The 21,699-nt window shown below is 44.3% G+C and overlaps 1 protein-coding gene and 1 pseudogene across 2 annotated transcripts; both read left to right on the top strand.

Moving 5' to 3' along the window:
- Nucleotides 1-553: 553 nt before the first annotated feature.
- Nucleotides 554-3,238, top strand: LOC108634869 (annotated as a pseudogene).
- Nucleotides 3,239-3,256: 18 nt separating this feature from the next.
- LOC108634870 (filaggrin-2-like) lies at nucleotides 3,257-11,245 on the top strand. Of its 2 annotated transcripts, none has more exons than XM_018045216.1 (2): nucleotides 3,257-4,458; nucleotides 4,684-11,245. In XM_018045216.1, exons 1-2 carry the CDS (start codon nucleotides 3,828-3,830, stop codon nucleotides 10,653-10,655), a joined length of 6,603 nt encoding a protein of 2,200 aa, XP_017900705.1. In that variant the 5' UTR covers nucleotides 3,257-3,827; the 3' UTR covers nucleotides 10,656-11,245. The 2 variants fall into 2 exon arrangements, with proteins under 2 accessions (XP_017900705.1, XP_017900704.1); XM_018045215.1 differs by having other exon boundaries at nucleotides 3,257-8,608; nucleotides 8,834-11,245.
- Nucleotides 11,246-21,699: the final 10,454 nt, after the last annotated feature.

The following is a 21,699-nucleotide window of genomic DNA, read 5'->3' as shown; positions in this document are numbered from 1 at the left end:
AGGACTCAGTTATTAGCTTCAAAGTTATAGATCATAACATAGAATATATTATCAGGCAAGGTTTTAAATGTATGTTAACACACCAGGTACTGAATTTGGTTTATTCAACTCCCCCTTATTTACCATACCTGAGAATCTACTTCTCTAGCTTAGGTCCTTGAATTGTATGCGCTGAGGATCCCAATGCCTATATTCTTTCTTATTACCTCTTCACACCTGCTAGGTGTTGTTAGGCTGTTTTAGCCGAAAGTATTTCTTGATTGGATTAAAATACCTAACATCAAACATTCCCTCAGTCGTGTCTGACTCTTTGCAATCCCATGGATTATACAGCCCATGGAATTCTCCAGGCCAGAATCCTTGAGTGGGTAGCCTTTCCCTTCTCCAGGAGATCTTCCATCCCAGGATCGAACCTAGGTCTCCACATTGCAGGCAGATTCTTTCCTGAGCCACAAGGGAAGCCTCCCACAGTTCTACAGCTTTACCCAGATATTTTAGCTGAGCATATGGACTAGGCTGACCAGATCTTCTTTGGTGTGTTGCTTGTACACAGAACCCAGATGATCCAGACACAGTGGATATCATCATGCATATGCTGGACCGAGATCATGACCGAAGACTGGACTTTACTGAGTTTCTTCTGATGGTATTCAAACTGGCTATGGCTGCAACAAGGTTCTCAGCAAAGAATACTGCAAAGCTTCAGGGTCAAAAAAGCGCAGGCGTAGTCACCGACACCGAGAGGAAGAAAGTGAAACAGGAGGCGAAGAAGAGGATACGTCAGGACAAAACTCAGGTTACAGATATTCAAGTTGGAGTGAGGGAGAGGAGCATGGTTATATCTGGGAGCTCTAGGGGAACTCCAAAACACAGACATGGGTCCGGCTCCAGAAGGCTGGGAAGGCAAGGGGTTTATCTAGCTCAGAGAACCAAAAGGGATCTGAAAAAAGGCGCCATGGGTCCAGCTCTGGTTACTCATGGAGTAATGGCAAAGAAAGGCATGGTTCCAGCTCTGGAGGAATGGAGGGAAAAAGAACAAGTCACATGTTAGCCCCTCTAGGGTATCTGGGGGAATACAAGTCTGGATGTGGTAGATGGAGAGGTCATGGTGGTCTGTCATATGAATATGAATCAAACTCTACTCAGTCAAGTTATGCAGGACAAAAACATGGGTCTAGCTCTAAATGTTCAGGAGATGGTGGGAGGGAAAGTCATGCATGTGGTTCCAGCAATTCAGGTGGGTGTGGAAGACGAAAAACCACTTCTAGTTCTTGTCAGGCAGGTAGATTTGGAGAGCAAGGAAACCAATCTAGCTATACACAATCAGGTTATCAATCAGGAAGTAGTGGAGAAGGTCATAGATGTATCTCCGGAGGTTGGGCCTCTGGATATGGTCAACATGAGCCTAGCTCCGGTAGCCAGTCTACTAGGAGAAAGGATATGGATCTAGAACATGTGGTCAACCACAGAATTGTGGAAGACAACAGGGAAAAGGTTCATGTCAGTCCTTTGTTGTGGACAATATGGGTCAGGAGTAAGTCAGTCTTCTACTTATAGTCAACATGGATCTGGTTCCGGTGGATACTCTTCAAACTCTCATCAAAAGAGGTGTAGTTCAAATGAAACTTCTAAATGTGGTCAACATAGATCCAGCTCAGGTCAATATTCTGGCTTTGGCCAACATGGGTCAGGCTCAGGTCAGTACTCTGGCTTTGGGCATTGTGGATGTAGCTCAGGTCAGTCCTCTGGCTTTGGACACCATGAGTCTACATCAGGACAGGCTTGCTATGGTCAACATGGGTCAGGCTCATGTCAGTACTCTGGTGAGGGACAATATGGATCAGGCTCAGCTCAATCCTCAGGCTTTGGGACACCAGAAGTCTATATCAGGACAGTCTACTTGTGGCCAACATGGATCTGGTTCAGGTCAATCCTCGGGCTTTGGCCAAGCTGGTTCAAGCTCTGGTCAGTCTTCTGGCTTTGAACACCATGAATGTAGATCACAGCAGTCTGGCTATGGCCATCATGAATTGGGCTCAGGACAATCATCTGGCTTTGGCCAACATGGGTCAAGTTCAAGTCAGTCTTCTGGCTTTGGACAACATAGATCAGGCTCATGTCAGTCCTCTAGTGATAGTGAAAGGCATTCAGAAGTCTCACAGAGACACTCAAGATCTGCTCAAGGGCAGGCTGGATCTCAACATGGAGAGTCAGGAGGCACAGTGAGGGGGAGACACGGAACTGCTCATGGACATTCAGAAGACACAACCAGACATGGCCACTCTAGTCAGGGACATTCTGCTCACACAGGGTCTAGTCAGGTGGGAGGAAGGCAATTCAGTCACAGTGAGGCTAGCGACAGTGAAAGGCATTCAGAATTATCAGAGAGACACTCAGGATCCACTCATGGGCAGGCTGGATCTCAACATGGAGAGTCAGGAAGCCACAGTGAGAGGGAGACACGGAACTGCTCATGGACGTTCAGGAGACACCACCAGACATGGCCAAGCGACTCAGGGACAATCTACACGGTCAGAGTCCAGTCAGGCAGGAAGACGGGGATCCAGCCACAGTGAGGCTAGTGACAGTGGAAAGGCATTCAGAAGTCTCAGGAGAGACACTCAGGATCCACTCATGGGCAGGCTGGATCTCAACATAGAGAGTCAGGAGCCACAGTGAGGGGAAGACAAAGAACTGCTCATGGACAGTCCAGGAGACACCACCAGACATGGCCATTCAAGTCAGGAACAATCTACACAGTCAGGGTCCAGTCAGGTGGGGAAGAAGGGGATCCAGCCACAGTGAGGCTAGCGACAGTGAAAGGCATTCAGAAGTCTCAGAAAGACACTCAGGATCCACTCATGGGCAGGCTGGATCTCAACATAGAGAGTCAGGAGCCACAGTGAGGGGAAGACAAAGAACTGCTCATGGACAGTCAGGAGACACCACCAGACATGGCCATTCTAGTCAGGGACAATCTACACGGTCTGGGTCCAGTCAGGCGGGAAGAAGGGGATCCAGCCACAGTGAGGCTAGCGACAGTGAAAGGCATTCAGAAGTCTCAGAGAGACACTCAGGATCCACTCATGGGCAGGCTGGATCTCAACATGGAGAGTCAGGAGCCACAGTGAGAGGGAGACACGGAACTGCTCATGGAGAGTCGGGAGACACCACCAGATATGGCCAGTCTAGCCAGGGACAATCTACACGGTCAGGGTCGAGTCACACAGGAAGACTGGCATCCAGTCATAGTGAGGCTAGTGACAGTGAAAGGCATTCAGAAGTCTCAGAGAGACACTCAGGATCCACTCATGGGCAGGCTGGATCTCAACATAGAGAGTCAGGAGCCACAGTGAGGGGAAGACAAAGAACTGCTCATGGACAGTCAGGAGACACCACCAGACATGGCCATTCTAGCCAGGGACAATCTACACGGTCAGAGTCCAGTCAGGCAGGAAGACGGGGATCCTGTCACAGTGAGGCTAGTGACAGTGAAAGACATTCAGAAGTCTCAGAGAGACACTCAGGATCCACTCATGGGCAGGCTGGGTCTCCACATGGAGAGTCAGGAGCCACAGTGAGAGGGAGACACGGAACTGCTCATGAGCAGTCAGGAGACACCACCAGACATGGCCATTCTAGTCAGGGACAATCTACACGGTCTGGGTCCAGTCAGGCGGGAAGAAGGGGATCCAGCCACAGTGAGGCTAGTGACAGTGAAAGGCATTCAGAAGTCTCAGAGAGACACTCAGGATCCACTCATGGGCAAGCTGGATCTCAACATGGAGAGTCAGGAGCCACAGTGAGAGGGAGACACGGAACTGCTCATGGACAGTCAGGAGACACCACGAGACATGGCCATTCTAGCCAGGGACAATCTACGCCGGTCAGAGTCCAGTCAGGCAGGAAGACGGGGATCCTGTCACAGTGAGGCTAGTGACAGTGAAAGACATTCAGAAGTCTCAGAGAGACACTCAGGATCCACTCATGGGCAGGCTGGGTCTCCACATGGAGAGTCAGGAGCCACAGTGAGAGGGAGACACGGAACTGCTCATGAGCAGTCAGGAGACACCACCAGACATGGCCATTCTAGTCAGGGACAATCTACACGGTCTGGGTCCAGTCAGGCGGGAAGAAGGGGATCCAGCCACAGTGAGGCTAGTGACAGTGAAAGGCATTCAGAAGTCTCAGAGAGACACTCAGGATCCACTCATGGGCAAGCTGGATCTCAACATGGAGAGTCAGGAGCCACAGTGAGAGGGAGACACGGAACTGCTCATGGACAGTCAGGAGACACCACGAGACATGGCCATTCTAGCCAGGGACAATCTACACGGTCAGAGTCCAGTCAGGCGGGAAGAAGGGGATCCAGCCACAGTGAGGCTAGTGACAGTGAAAGGCATTCAGAAGTCTCAGAGAGACACTCAGGATCCACTCATGGGCAGGCTGGATCTCAACATAGAGAGTCAGGAGCCACAGTGAGGGGAAGACAAAGAACTGCTCATGGACAGTCAGGAGACACCACCAGACATGGCCATTCTAGTCAGGGACAATCTACACACTCTGGGTCCAGTCAGGCGGGAAGAAGGGGATCCAGCCACAGTGAGGCTAGCGACAGTGAAAGGCATTCAGAAGTCTCCGAGAGACACTCCGGATCCACTCATGGGCAGGCTGGATCTCAACATGGAGAGTCAGGAGCCACAGTGAGAGGGAGACACGGAACTGCTCATGGACAGTCAGGAGACACCACCAGACACGGCCATTCTAGCCAGGGACAATCTACACGGTCAGAGTCCAGTCAGGCAGGAAGACGGGGATCCTGTCACAGTGAGGCTAGTGACAGTGAAAGACATTCAGAAGTCTCAGAGAGACACTCAGGATCCACTCATGGGCAGGCTGGGTCTCCACATGGAGAGTCAGGAGCCACAGTGAGAGGGAGACACGGAACTGCTCATGAGCAGTCAGGAGACACCACCAGACATGGCCACACTAGTCAGGGACAATCTACACGGTCAGGGTCCAGTCAGGCAGGAAGACGGGGATCCAGCCACAGTGAGGCTAGCGACAGTGAAAGGCATTCAGAAGTCTCAGAGAGACACTCAGGATCCACTCATGGGCAGGCTGGATCTCAACATGGAGAGTCAGGAGCCACAGTGAGAGGGAGACACGGAACTGCTCATGGAGAGTCGGGAGACACCACCAGATATGGCCAGTCTAGCCAGGGACGATCTACACGGTCAGGGTCCAGTCAGACAGGAAGACGGGGATCCAGCCACAGTGAGGCTAGCGACAGTGAAAGGCATTCAGAAGTCTCCGAGAGACACTCCGGATCCACTCATGGGCAGGCTGGATCTCAACATGGAGAGTCAGGAGCCACAGTGAGAGGGAGACACGGAACTGCTCATGGACAGTCAGGAGACACCACCAGACACGGCCATTCTAGCCAGGGACAATCTACACGGTCAGAGTCCAGTCAGGCAGGAAGACGGGGATCCTGTCACAGTGAGGCTAGTGACAGTGAAAGACATTCAGAAGTCTCAGAGAGACACTCAGGATCCACTCATGGGCAGGCTGGGTCTCCACATGGAGAGTCAGGAGCCACAGTGAGAGGGAGACACGGAACTGCTCATGAGCAGTCAGGAGACACCACCAGACATGGCCACACTAGTCAGGGACAATCTACACGGTCAGGGTCCAGTCAGGCAGGAAGACGGGGATCCAGCCACAGTGAGGCTAGCGACAGTGAAAGGCATTCAGAAGTCTCAGAGAGACACTCAGGATCCACTCATGGGCAGGCTGGATCTCAACATGGAGAGTCAGGAGCCACAGTGAGAGGGAGACACGGAACTGCTCATGGAGAGTCGGGAGACACCACCAGATATGGCCATTCTAGCCAGGGACAATCTACGCGGTCAGAGTCCAGTCAGGCAGGAAGACGGGGATCCTGTCACAGTGAGGCTAGTGACAGTGAAAGACATTCAGAAGTCTCAGAGAGACACTCAGGATCCACTCATGGGCAGGCTGGGTCTCCACATGGAGAGTCAGGAGCCACAGTGAGAGGGAGACACGGAACTGCTCATGAGCAGTCAGGAGACACCACCAGACATGGCCACACTAGTCAGGGACAATCTACATGGTCAGGGTCCAGTCAGGCAGGAAGACGGGGATCCAGCCACAGTGAGGCTAGCGACAGTGAAAGGCATTCAGAAGTCTCAGAGAGACACTCAGGATCCACTCATGGGCAGGCTGGATCTCAACATGGAGAGTCAGGAGCCACAGTGAGGGGAAGACAAAGAACTGCTCATGGACAGTCAGGAGACACTACCAGACATGGCCACGCCAGTCAGGGGCAATCTACACGGTCAGGGTCCAGTCAGGCAGGAAGACGGGGATCCAGCCACAGTGAGGCTAGCGACAGTGAAAGGCATTCAGAAGTCTCAGAGAGACACTCAGGATCCACTCATGGGCAGGCTGGATCTCAACATGGAGAGTCAGGAGCCACAGTGAGAGGGAGACACGGAACTGCTCATGGAGAGTCGGGAGACACCACCAGATATGGCCAGTCTAGCCAGGGACGATCTACACGGTCAGAGTCCAGTCAGACAGGAAGACGGGGATCCAGCCACAGTGAGGCTAGCGACAGTGAAAGGCATTCAGAAGTCTCCGAGAGACACTCCGGATCCACTCATGGGCAGGCTGGATCTCAACATGGAGAGTCAGGAGCCACAGTGAGAGGGAGACACGGAACTGCTCATGGACAGTCAGGAGACACCACCAGACACGGCCATTCTAGCCAGGGACAATCTACACGGTCAGAGTCCAGTCAGGCAGGAAGACGGGGATCCTGTCACAGTGAGGCTAGTGACAGTGAAAGACATTCAGAAGTCTCAGAGAGACACTCAGGATCCACTCATGGGCAGGCTGGGTCTCCACATGGAGAGTCAGGAGCCACAGTGAGAGGGAGACACGGAACTGCTCATGAGCAGTCAGGAGACACCACCAGACATGGCCACACTAGTCAGGGACAATCTACACGGTCAGGGTCCAGTCAGGCAGGAAGACGGGGATCCAGCCACAGTGAGGCTAGCGACAGTGAAAGGCATTCAGAAGTCTCAGAGAGACACTCAGGATCCACTCATGGGCAGGCTGGATCTCAACATGGAGAGTCAGGAGCCACAGTGAGAGGGAGACACGGAACTGCTCATGGAGAGTCGGGAGACACCACCAGATATGGCCATTCTAGCCAGGGACAATCTACGCGGTCAGAGTCCAGTCAGGCAGGAAGACGGGGATCCTGTCACAGTGAGGCTAGTGACAGTGAAAGACATTCAGAAGTCTCAGAGAGACACTCAGGATCCACTCATGGGCAGGCTGGGTCTCCACATGGAGAGTCAGGAGCCACAGTGAGAGGGAGACACGGAACTGCTCATGAGCAGTCAGGAGACACCACCAGACATGGCCACACTAGTCAGGGACAATCTACACGGTCAGGGTCCAGTCAGGCAGGAAGACGGGGATCCAGCCACAGTGAGGCTAGCGACAGTGAAAGGCATTCAGAAGTCTCAGAGAGACACTCAGGATCCACTCATGGGCAGGCTGGATCTCAACATGGAGAGTCAGGAGCCACAGTGAGAGGGAGACACGGAACTGCTCATGGAGAGTCGGGAGACACCACCAGATATGGCCAGTCTAGCCAGGGACGATCTACACGGTCAGGGTCCAGTCAGACAGGAAGACGGGGATCCAGCCACAGTGAGGCTAGCGACAGTGAAAGGCATTCAGAAGTCTCCGAGAGACACTCCGGATCCACTCATGGGCAGGCTGGATCTCAACATGGAGAGTCAGGAGCCACAGTGAGAGGGAGACACGGAACTGCTCATGGACAGTCAGGAGACACCACCAGACACGGCCATTCTAGCCAGGGACAATCTACACGGTCAGAGTCCAGTCAGGCAGGAAGACGGGGATCCTGTCACAGTGAGGCTAGTGACAGTGAAAGACATTCAGAAGTCTCAGAGAGACACTCAGGATCCACTCATGGGCAGGCTGGGTCTCCACATGGAGAGTCAGGAGCCACAGTGAGAGGGAGACACGGAACTGCTCATGAGCAGTCAGGAGACACCACCAGACATGGCCACACTAGTCAGGGACAATCTACACGGTCAGGGTCCAGTCAGGCAGGAAGACGGGGATCCAGCCACAGTGAGGCTAGCGACAGTGAAAGGCATTCAGAAGTCTCAGAGAGACACTCAGGATCCACTCATGGGCAGGCTGGATCTCAACATGGAGAGTCAGGAGCCACAGTGAGAGGGAGACACGGAACTGCTCATGGAGAGTCGGGAGACACCACCAGATATGGCCATTCTAGCCAGGGACAATCTACGCGGTCAGAGTCCAGTCGGGCAGGAAGACGGGGATCCTGTCACAGTGAGGCTAGTGACAGTGAAAGACATTCAGAAGTCTCAGAGAGACACTCAGGATCCACTCATGGGCAGGCTGGGTCTCCACATGGAGAGTCAGGAGCCACAGTGAGAGGGAGACACGGAACTGCTCATGAGCAGTCAGGAGACACCACCAGACATGGCCACACTAGTCAGGGACAATCTACATGGTCAGGGTCCAGTCAGGCAGGAAGACGGGGATCCAGCCACAGTGAGGCTAGCGACAGTGAAAGGCATTCAGAAGTCTCAGAGAGACACTCAGGATCCACTCATGGGCAGGCTGGATCTCAACATGGAGAGTCAGGAGCCACAGTGAGGGGAAGACAAAGAACTGCTCATGGACAGTCAGGAGACACTACCAGACATGGCCACGCCAGTCAGGGGCAATCTACACGGTCAGGGTCCAGTCAGGCAGGAAGACGGGGATCCAGCCACAGTGAGGCTAGCGACAGTGAAAGGCATTCAGAAGTCTCCGAGAGACACTCAGGATCCACTCATGGGCAGGCTGGATCTCAACATGGAGAGTCAGGAGCCACAGTGAGAGGGAGACACGGAACTGCTCATGGAGAGTCGGGAGACACCACCAGATATGGCCAGTCTAGCCAGGGACGATCTACACGGTCAGGGTCCAGTCAGGCAGGAAGACGGGGATCCAGCCACAGTGAGGCTAGCGACAGTGAAAGGCATTCAGAAGTCTCCGAGAGACACTCCGGATCCACTCATGGGCAGGCTGGATCTCAACATGGAGAGTCAGGAGCCACAGTGAGAGGGAGACACGGAACTGCTCATGGACAGTCAGGAGACACCACCAGACACGGCCATTCTAGCCAGGGACAATCTACACGGTCAGAGTCCAGTCAGGCAGGAAGACGGGGATCCTGTCACAGTGAGGCTAGTGACAGTGAAAGACATTCAGAAGTCTCCGAGAGACACTCCGGATCCACTCATGGGCAGGCTGGATCTCAACATGGAGAGTCAGGAGCCACAGTGAGAGGGAGACACAGATCTGCTCATGGGCAGTCAGGAGACACCTCTGGACATGTGCACTCTAGTCAGGGACAATCCACATGGTCAAACAAACAGTCAAGTCACACTCATGCCCATTTTGGTAAAAGTCATTCTACATCACAGATTAGTAGCAGACAAAGACATAGATCAGATCAAGCCTGGAGACATGGCAGTTATGGGAGTGCCGAATATGACTATGGGCAGTCTGGTTATGGACCTTCTGGTGGTAGCAGAACAAGCAGTCGCAATTCTAGTCCTTTTAGGTCAACAGACCATGCTACCACTAAGCGAGCATCTAGTCATGGACCATCAGTTTCTAGTTTTGACTATATGGGATCAAAAGCAACTGACAAAATAGGAAGACAAGATTCAAGTCCTGGGCAATCAGAGATAAGTAATGGGCAGTCAATTTATTCCCATAATCACTCTGGATTTTGTACAACTGAAGGACAGGGATCTAGTCATAGACATTCAGTCACAACTCAGGAACAGTCAAGAGATATTCATGTTCAGTCCGGAAGGTTGGGGTCTACTCATAGCAGTCAGCTAGGTAACCACTCTGCATCTGACCATGGAAAACCCTTATCAGCCCACAGCCATTCAGATTCTAGTTCAACTAGAAGTCAAAGATCCCATAGTGATAGTAAGGGGTACTGGGGGGAAAAGATTCATGAACAATCAGAATTGAGGCATAGACAATCAGAGTTCAATACAATAGATGTACATGAATCCAGCCAGCAGCACTTAGGAGATTCATATTCTCATGAGCTGGTAAGATCCAGCACAAATTTAGCAGCACAGGGATCAAGTGATGGACAATCAGGACATATCCAGGGTCAGTCTGGATTCAGCACCAACGAAAGACAAGTATTTAATAATGGCCAGTCAAGGGACAGCTATGGGCAGTCAAGTGGCAGTCACTCACTTGATAGCCAAGCCCCTTTGGGAATTGAAGAAAATAGTTTTAGGTATTTATCAAGCAATGTAACCACATGGAGTGGGGAAAGGCAAAAGCAAGAGTCTGGATCAAGTCCATCAGGTACCATGAGAAAATACAATCAGGATGTTGATGATAAGCAGACAAGAGACTCTGAGGTCAGAGGTTACCATGGAAGAGAGAGAACATATTCAGGTTCCTTTTACTTAGATAGCAATACCCCACTCTATGAATATATCAAAGAACAAAGGTGCTATTACTTTGAATAATAATTTGAAACCAAAGGAAGACAAACTAACTCAAGATAAGAACTAATCCAAAGGAGAAATGAAACACACAACATGGAATTAAGAAATTTAACATGATCCTTTCTTTTGGTAGTGGGGGTATATGTCTGATTTTCTATTTAACTGTAGTACTGTATTCTGTTTCTTTTGTTTGGTACAAGGCTTTTTTTGTAAGGCTCCATAATCATTGAGCTCTTAGAAAATAGTGGATGGGTTGTAAATTGCATTTGGGACATATTTAGAACTATATGACAAAGTGATTGGATGCTCTGGAATAAAGTGAGCATTTAAAAATAATTTTATATATTTCAGGTTGATTTATTAATTGTTGATAAACCTATCCAAGAAGCTAAGAGACGTGGTCTAGGAGCCAAAATTTCTCTAATAACATTGTAACATATTCTGTATCCTAAACAACAACAACAAAATGTAGTAGTTTAAGATTTAGAATATTTGCATCTTTTGTACCACCACTGGAACACTGTACTGCTGTTTTTTAATTTATTGTCATGTATACAGGATCTAGAAAACTGTATTGCATAAAAATTGACAATAAACTTTTCATCAGCTTACATTTTGTCTTCTCTTTCATCCTCACAAAAACAAATACAGGCCTTCTGCTATGGGGTCAGATGCATATTTCTCTTTTCTACCTTTGGACACCTAGATGACAGGAAAATATCTGGATACTATTCAAAGTCCAAAGAAGGCAAAACTCAATCACATTTATCTTTTCCTCAGTCTAATCACTGTCCAAAGCATTTATAAGAAGAAATGTTTTATATTGAGGAGTTGATCTCAGATACTGTAGTCAACTGTGATTATCAGAGCAATCGTTATTAAACATAACCCCAAGTGGCTATTTCCTGAGACCACACAACCTCTGAAAATAATATTGATGAGTCACAGATTTTCTCTGTCAAAGATATTAATTGAAATATCCCTTAGCAATGGAGGCTAATGGGGTCCTGTAATTTCTAGTCAAATAAAAACAATTAAATTATACTCCTCCCTAGCAAGAAAAATATGTGGGTTTATTATAAACAGAAAGAGACATAACAAGGAGTAGAAAAATATGTACAAAAAATAATACCTTGAGTAGAAAGTTTATTGCTATAAAATCAAAAGGCAAAGTTCACAATGTGAAAACTAGTACAGACTTTAAAGATCATCCCCAAAATTTACAGATTAAAAGAAAAAAATCAAAGCAAAGCACATTTAATCTAACCAAAATGAGTGATAATTCCTTAAATCAGAATCTGATGCTCCATCATCTTCTCCTCCCCCCAGAAACTCAAACTTCTTTTTTTACCACTTTCACCTTTGGATTTCAAACTAAAGTACAATTCATCAATGGGTGTTCAAGATTGCAAGCCACTATTAGAGAAAGAAATTATATGAAAGACCAAAAGAATAGTCTCATTCCTCTGATTAGACTTAGAACATATTCTATCCAGCTTTTAACATTTTAAGAACTATCCAAATTTTAAGTCATGTTTGTGATAAATAGAACATGTCATATTACTTTATTAGTGAAAGAAAATAAAATTATTGTTATACTAGTAGTGACACACGTACAAATAACTGGGTATATGTACGAGTTGGACCATAAAGAAAGCTGGGCACCAAAGAATTGATGCTTTTGAACTGTGGTGTTGGAGAAACTCTTGAAAGTCCCTTGGACAGCAAGGAGATCAAACCAGTCAATCCTAAAGGAAATCAGTCCTGAATATTCATTGAAAGGACTGATGCTGAAGCTGAAACTCCAATCCTTTGGCTACCTGATGTGAAGAACTGACTCATTGGAAAAGACCCTGATGCTAGGAAAGATTGAAGGCAGGAGGAGGGGACAACAGAGGATGAGATGGTTGGATGGCATCACTGACTCAATGAACAAGAGTCTGAGCAAGCTCCAGAAGTTGGTGATGGACAGGGAAGCCTGATGTGCTGTGGTCCATGGGGTTACAAAGAGTCAGACATGACTGAGACACTGAACTGAACTGAACTGAACTGATATGGTAGTTAACTCTAAATGGTAAACAATTTATATCTATATATCCATCATTTATATGCTTTATATGTATATATATGCAAATTTATATCCATCATTACATATGCTTTATATATAATTATAATTCCATTATTTTTCATCATTGAATAAATGCTAATTACCAAAGAATCATTAGAAATTTAAATATCATGTTTAATCTCACCCAAACAAAATCTATTGTAGGTTAAGTAAATGAGACTCAAAGAGATTAACTTGCCCCTATTGTGCACATAATTAGAAGCACTGCTATGATCAAGGTATAGGTTTCTGATTCTTAAACCAAAGTACTTTCCATTCTTCCAGGTGCTCTGCACTCCATTCATTCATAATTTCCCCACACGTTAATCTCTAAATATGAAATTTAGAAGTGTATAAAACTTTACCAGTTCCTTTAATCAATGTTAATTTGCCTTTACTCTGTGAGTGCATATTTATCAGTGATACCCATAATCCCTCGACCAAATTCATCTGAAGTATAAATATAATGAAAAAATATTATATTCCAGACTGTTAGGACCATCAATGATTTGCTTTAGTCAAATTGAAGGCAATTACCCATTATAAATTACACCAAAAGTATTCTAAAATAATTCAAAAAGAATTACATATTCCCCTTCTAAGATGAAAGGTAACAGTGAGACAGCAGGTATGCTCTACCAGGTAAAAGGTTAGAAACTGGAATGTATACATATTTAACCTTTGTGAAGAGTTGAATTAGATGCAGTTCTGTTGAGAAACGAGTCATATGGTGTGTACAATCAGAGATTTTCCCTCTACTATGACCTGCGGATCAGTATTCTATGGATAAAACATTTCTGTGCCAAAGGATACTAAGTGAAGTCAAAGCATTCTTCAAAGCACGTCTGTACTGTCAGGGAGGAGCATGAGGCATTGAGGAGAAATTTTCAGTGGCCAAATTAGAAGCACCAGAGAAAAAAATTCTTCTTTCCTTAAACTTTCTAGATAAAGATGACATTTAGATATGGGACGCTGAAGGTCAGTTTAAACTGAACATACTGCATGCACTGGTTGTTTTGCTGGAGTGTAAGTCATAGTCTGGGGTTTCCTTGGTGGCTTAGATGGTAAAGAATCTGCCTGCAATGCAGGAGGCCTGGATTCGATCCCTGGGTCAGGAAAATCCCCTGGAGAAAGGAATGGCAACCTAGTTCAGTATTCTTACCTGGAGCATTCCATGGACAGAGGAGCCTTGCAGGCTACAGTCCATGGGATCAAAAAGAGTCAGACACAACTGAGCAACTAACACTACTACTACTGCTAAGTCATAGTCCTCTGTGTTGTGAGAGATTTCTGTGTTTTGAGTTATGAGATAACCAGAAAGGACCTTTTAAAATAATACTACATGCAGTTTATTTTTATGTATGGTGTTAAAGAATATTTTAATTTCATTCTTTTACATATAGCTGTCCAGTTTTCCCAGCACCATTTATCTGCATTGTATTGTCTTGCCTTCTGTGTCAAAATCCCCAGTGGCTCCCCAGATTGCACAAAGAATTTGTGTGCAATGCAAGAGACTAGCAGGAGATATGAGATTGATTCCTGGGCCAGGAAGATCCCCTGGAGTAGCAAATGGTGACTCAGTCCAGTATTTTTGCCTGGGAAATACCATGGACAGAGGAGCCTAGTGGGCTGCAGTCCATGGGGTCACAAAGAGTCAGACAACGTGACTCAACAACAACCTTTCTCATAGATTAACCAATCATACATGTGTGGGTTTACTTCTGGGCTTTCTGTCCTGCTCCATTAATCTATATTTGTTTTCTGTGCTAGTACCATACTGTTTTGATGATTATAGTCTTGTAGTATAGTTTGAAGTCAGGAAGCCTGATTCCTCCAGCTTCATTTCTCTTTCTCAAGATTGCTTTGGCCATTCAGGGTCTTTTCTGCCTCTACACAAATTTAAATTTTTTTGGTTCTAGTTCTGTGAAAAACTGGTGATTTGACAGGGATTTCATTGAATCTGTAGATTGCCTTGGGTGGCATAATCATTTTGACAAAATTGAGTCTTCCAATCCAAGAACATGGATTAAACATCCAAATATAATACCAAATATTGTAAAACTCTTAGAGGAAAACATAGGAAGAATATTCTTTCACATAAATCATAGCAATATATTTTTTGACTCATCTCTTAAAGTAATGGAAACAAAACCAAAAACAAACAAATGGGATATAATGAAACAAAGGCTTTTGCACACCAAAGGAAACCATAAATAAAATAAAAAGACAACCCACAGAATGGGAGAAAATATTTACAAACAATGCAACTAACAAGGGATTAATCTCCAAAATTTACAAACAACGCATGCATCTCAATATCAAAAAAAAAATCCAATCAAAAAATGGGTGGAAGACCTTTATAGGCATTTCTCCAAAGAACATATACAGATGGCTGAGAGGCACATAAAAAGATGCTCAACAGCAGTAACTTTTAGAGAAACTCAAATCAAAACTATAATGAGATATCACCTCACACCAGTCAGAATGACCATCATTAAAAAGTCTATAAACAATAAATACTAGAGAGGGTGTGGAGAAAAGAGGGTCCTCCTATATTGCTGGCAGGAATGTAAATTGATATAGCCACTATGGAGAATAGTATGGAGGTTACTTAAGAAACTAAAAATAGAACCACCATATGATCCAGCAATCCCACTCCTGGGCATATATCCAGAGCAAACTATGGTTTGAAAGGACACATGCACCACAACGTTCATTGCAGGTCTATTTACAATAACCAAGATGTAGAAGCAACTTAAATATCCATTGCCCAATGAATGGATGGATAAAGAAGATGTGGTATATACAATGGACTATTACTCAGTCATTTAAAAAAATGAAATAATAGCATCTGCAGCAACTGGATGGACTTAGAGATTATCATACTAAGTTAAATAAGCTAAACAGAGAAAAACAAAATATTATACAATATTACCTATATGTGGAATCTAGAAAGATACAGATAAATTTGTTTACAAAACAGAAACAGACGCACAGACTTTAGAAAGCAAACTTATGGTTACCAAAGGGAAAAAGTAGGGGGAGAGAAAAATTGGGAGTTTGGGATTGACTTACCCACACTACTATATTTAAAATAGATAATCAACAAAGACCTACTGTATAGCACAAGGAACTCTACTCAATATACTGCAATAACCAAAATGGGAAAATAATTTGAAAAAGAATGTATATACATAACTGAATTACTTTGCTGTATACCTGAAACTAATGCAACTTTGTAAATCAACTATAATCCAATATAAAATAAAAATAAATAAAAATGCAATCAAAGGTGAGTATACAAGCTGTGGGGGCAATGAGAAAAAGGAAGTAGAACAAGAAAAGGATCAGGACTGAAGCAACATTGGATTTGACTGGAAATGAATCCAGCCAATAAACAGAGGTCAGCTTCTTCTCTAATAAACCATTTGGCACAATTAAAAGGCCACTAACCCAGACTCTTAAACCTATTTTAAGCAACATTTTACCAGCTTTGGGGAGTATATTAAGCGAAAGTGAGACAAGTTCTACTTACTAAATACATAGAAGGTACCAGTAGACATTTATAAATACTCTTTGTATTATGAAGCTATTTGGCACAAGGAAGTATAGAATTTGCAAGGCATTTGTTCATTTTTTTAAAAATTATTTAGATACATTAAATTTTCTCTTATATTACCTATTTTGTTCATTTTTCCATGATGATCACTGATGAAAATCTTATGATTTCCTAATGACGACAACAAAGTAATTAGAAAAAAAGATGAAATGGAGAATCACTCTGTTTCCAAATACTTGGATGTGTTTCTGGCTTTACCAACTTTTTCTAGGATTAAAGTTTCAAAGGTTTACTGGTCTTCAATTCTTCATTAGAACATAGACATTAAGGGTATGTGAAGCAGTTTCCCATAGTGAGGCTATTAGAGAAGGGGAAATATAGAGAGAATCTGAAATATACAAATGAGATGATCTGCTGAGGGGGTTGAGGGGACAGGACTTAAAGACTCAATAACTTAGATTCCAGTATAGGTAAATTAACTCCCTCTAATGATCCAGCTTAGAGTCATTACTTAATTCCACTAGGGCTGAGAGTCAAAAAACTGAGTTCCAGTCTACTTCTATTATGTGAGTTAATACAAATCATGCAATATTTATGTTATTTATTCCACTGTGGATTAAAGAAAGAAAATTAAAATGTATTGAATGCCTACTTACTGTGCTTCAGATACTTTCCCTACAATTACCTTGTAAATTAAAAGTGCACCATACTTTACAGACAAAAATGAGGCTTAGAGAAATTTTTAAAAACATACTCAAATCCACATAGTTGGTATACAACTAAGCAGCAAAATCAAGACCCCACTCACTCAAAAGCCCGATGTCTTCCACTGTCTCAGGTTACCCAACACAGAATTCTAACACCCAGAGAACATTCATCAAATGTTGCTTTCCCTTACTTCTTTTGCTCTAAAAGTTAGCTCATGTCTCTTCTTTTAGATAGATAGGTTGAAGATAGATAGATAGATTTTTAATTTTTTGTTAATAAATATTAAAGCCTTTGCCATACCTCACAAAGCAGTATCTTTCCTTTTTGTCAAGAGGGCTTTAATAAGACAGTAATTCAACTCCTCTTCTTCTTCAAACTCTCAAGATGAACTTTGTCAGCTCTGATGTTTTTGTTGAATTGCTGGGCTAGCTAGGTGTCTTAAAACCCAATCAACCAATACACAAACAAAAACACATCTCATTCACACTAATTTATTCCAAGTAGCATTTAAAATACATTTGAGAAATTATTTCTGACTGGTACAATTTCAGAGGCTGGACAAGGCTTATGTTGCCTCCCAAAGCATACCACATAAGCCCTAGATTTGAATATTTGGAGGAGTAGGGAAATACCCAACAGCCTTTGTTTTCTAGTAATAATATTGTCTAGTTCCTATTGCTTTTTTTCTTCCAAATCCTTGCCTCACTCTTCTATTCTAATATTTTCTTGACAAGTTTTGTCAGACTCAGCTAGCCAAGCCTGGAAGAATAAATGCTTTATCTAGCTCCACCTATGTGTGATGAAATACATTTCTACACCTCTCCAACAAGTAATCCAAGAATGTGGGATAGGCTGATGAGCAATCCCTCTCTGATCAGTTTGATGAAACAATCCAGATGATCCAGATAATGTAGGTGTTGTCAATGCAGCATTACCATCATTCATTCACTCATTATTTCATTGGAGGGAAGTGTATGCACGTCTTGGTTGACAGATGCTATATTTTGCACTGATGTTACAAATATCAGAAAGACACTGTCTCTGTCCTTTAGGAGTTTACATATTCATCAGGAGACTAACATATGAGAAAGCAACAGATGAATACTGTGGCAAATGCTGTAATAGATATGATGAATGGACTGTGTTTGCAATGAAGCAATTGACTGATTTTAACTTTGATTAAAAGTGAAGAAACAATATTCAAAGAAATCTTAAGAGAAGAATTTGCAATGAGTCTCTAGAAGTAGCCAGGAGTTACCCAGGTTCATTTGGTGAGATTACCCCAGGAATATATATTTTTAGGTCTTAGAGTAAGAAAGACCATGGTGAGCTAAAGGAATTCAAAAATAATTCAGTATAGGTAAGACATAGTCACAGAAAATTAACCATACTGATCATATGGACCACAGCCTTGCATAACTCAATGAAACTATGAGCCATGTTATGTTAGGGTCACCCAAGACAGATGGGTCATGGTGAAGAGTTCTGACAAAATGTAGTCCACTGCAGAACAGAATGGCAAACCACTTCAGTATTCTTGCCTTGAGAACCCCATGAACAGTATGAAAAGGCAAAAAGATAGGACACTGAAAGATGAAATTCTCAGGTTGGTAGGTGCCCAATATGATACTGGAGATCTGTGGAGAAATAACTCCAGAAACAATGAAGAGATGGAGCCAAAGCAAAAACAATGCCCAATTGTGGATGGGACTGCTGATAGAAGTAAAATCTGATGCTGTAAAGAACAATATTGCATAGGAAGCTGGAATGTTAGGTCCGTGAATCAAGGTAAATTGGAAGTGGTCAAACAGGAGATGGCAAGAGTGAACATCAGCATTTTAGGAATTAGTGAACTGGATTGGAATGGACTGGAATGGGCAAATTTAATTCAGATGACCATTATATCTACTACAGTGGGCCAAAATCACTTAGAAGAAATGGAGTAGCCCTCAGAGTCAACAAAAGAGTCTGAAATGCACTACTTGTGTGCAATCTCAAAAACAACATTCAATATCACGGTAATCCAAGTCTATGCCCAAACCACTCATGCTGAAGCTGAAGTTGAATGGTTCTATGAGGACCTACAAGACCTTCTAGAAGTAACACCAAAAAAAAAAAAAAATGTCCTTTTCATCATAGGGGATGGGAATGCAAAAAGTAGGAGGTCAAGAGATACCTGGAGTAAGAGACAAGTTTGGCCTTGGAGCACAAAATGAAGCAGGGCCAAAGGCTAACAGGGTTTTGCCAAGAGAACGCACTGGTCATAGCAAGCACCCTCTTCCAAACAACACAAGAGAAGACTCTACACATGGACATCACCAGACAGTCAACAACGAAATCAGAATGATTACATTCTTTTGCAGCCGAAGATGGAGAAGCTCTATAGGTCAGCAAAAACAGGACCAGGAGCTGACTGTGGCTCAGATCATGAACTCCTTATTGCCAAATTCAGACTTAAATTGAAGAAAGTAGGGAAAACCACTAGACCATTCAGGTATGACCTAAATTAAATCCCTATGATTATACAGTGGAAGTGAGAAATAGATTTAAGGGACTAGATCTGATAGATAGAGTGCCTGATGAACTATGGACAGAGGTTCATGACATTGTATGCAAGGCAGTGATCAAGACCATTCCCAAGAAAAAGAAAGGCCAAAAAGGGTTTGATCTGAGGAGGCCTTACAAATAGCTGAGAAAAGAAGCGAAGCTAAAGGCAAAGAAGAAAAGAAAGATATACCCATCTGAATGCAGACTTCCGAAGAATAGCTAGGAGTGTTAAGAAAGCCTTCCTCAGTGATCAATGAAAAGAAATAGAGAAAAAACAACAGAATGGGGAAGACTAGAGATCTCTTCAAGAAAATTAGAGATATCAAGGGAATATTTCACACAAAGATGGACACAATAAAGGGACAGAAATGTTAATGGACCTAAAAGAAGCAGAAAGATGTTCAGAAAAAGGTGGCAAGAATACACAGAAGAACTGTACATAAAAGATCTTAATGACCCAGACAACCACAATGGTGTGATCACCTCACCTAGAGTCAGATATCCTGGAGCTTGAAGTCAAGTGAGGCCTTAGGAAGCATCACTACAAACAAAACTAGTGGAGGTGATGGAATTCCAGCTGAGATATTTCAAATCCTAAAAAATGATGGTGTTAAAGTGGTGCGCTCAATATGGCAGCAAATTTGGAAAACTCCAGCAGTGGCCACAGGAATGGAAAAGGTCAGTTTTCATTCCAATCAAAAGAAAGGCAATGCCAAAGAATGCTCAAACTACTGCACAATTGCACTCATCTTACAGATTAGCAAAGTAATGCTCAAAATTCTCCAAAGTGAGGCTTCAAACAGTACATGAACCCAGAGCTTCCAGCTGTTTAAGCTGGATTTAGAAAAGGCAGAGGAATCAGAGAACAAATTTTCAACATCGGTTGGATGATAGAAAAAGCAAGAGAGTTCCAGCAAAGCATCTACTACTGCTTTATTGACTATGCCAAAGCCTTTGACTGTGTAGATCACAGCAAACTGTAGAAAATTCTTCAAGAGATGGAAATACCAGACCACCTTACCTGCCTCCTGAGAAACCTGTATGTAGGCCAAGAAGCAACAGTTGGAACTGGACATGGGACAACAGACTCATACCAAATTGGAAAGGAGTACATCAGGGCTGTATATTGTCACCCTGTTTATTTAATTTATGTGCAGAATACATCATGAGAAATGCCCGGCTGGATGAAGCATGAGCTGGAATCAAGACTGCAGGAGAAACATCAATAATCTCAGATATGCAGAAACACCACCCTTATAATAGAAAGCAAAGAGGAACTGAAAAGCCTCTTGATGAAAGTGAAAGAGGAAGTGAAAAAGCCAGCTTACAACTCAACTTTCAAACAACTAAGATCATGGCATCCAGTCCCATCATTTCATGGCAAATAGATGGGGAAACAATGGAAGCAGTGTCAGACTTTATTTTGGGGGCTCCAAAATCACTGCAGATGGTGACTGCAGCCATGAAATTAAAAGATGCTTGCTCCTTGGAAGAAAAGCTATGACCAACCTAGATAGCATATGAAAAAGCAGAGACATTACTTTGCCAAACAAAAGTCATCATCTAGTCAAAGCTATGGTTTTTTCTAGTGGTCAGGTGTGGATGCGGGAGTTGGACTATAAAGAAATCTGAGTGCCAAAGAATTAATGCTTTTGAACTATGGTGTTGGAGAAGAGTCTTGAGAGTCCCTTGGATGGCAAGGAGATCAAACAGTCAATCCTAAAGGAAATCAGTCCTGTATATTCATTGGAAGGACTGATGCTGAAGCTGAGTATCCCAATCCTTTGGACACCTGATGTGAAGAGCTGACTCACTGCAAAAGACGCTAATGCTGGGAAAGATTGAAGGGAAGGCAGAGAAGGGATGACAGAGGACCAGATGGTGGGATGGCATCACTGACTCAATGGACATGATCTGAGCAAACTCCCGGGAGCTGTGATGGACAGGAAGCTGGCATGCTGCGTCCATGGTGCTGGGCTGCAAAAATTGGACATGACTGAGTGACTGAACTGAACTGATAGGTAAGACACAGGCTGTGGGCTTCTCAGGTGGTGCTAGTGGTAAAGAATCAGTCTGTCAATGTAGGAGGCATACGAGAGACAAGTTCAATCCCTAGGTCAGCAAGATCCCCTGAAGGAGGGGAT

The sequence above is a fragment of the Capra hircus genome, unplaced genomic scaffold, assembly GCF_001704415.2.
Source record: "Capra hircus breed San Clemente unplaced genomic scaffold, ASM170441v1, whole genome shotgun sequence".
NCBI lineage: Eukaryota > Metazoa > Chordata > Mammalia > Artiodactyla > Bovidae > Capra > Capra hircus.
This window is presented reverse-complemented; position numbering and strand designations above follow the sequence as displayed.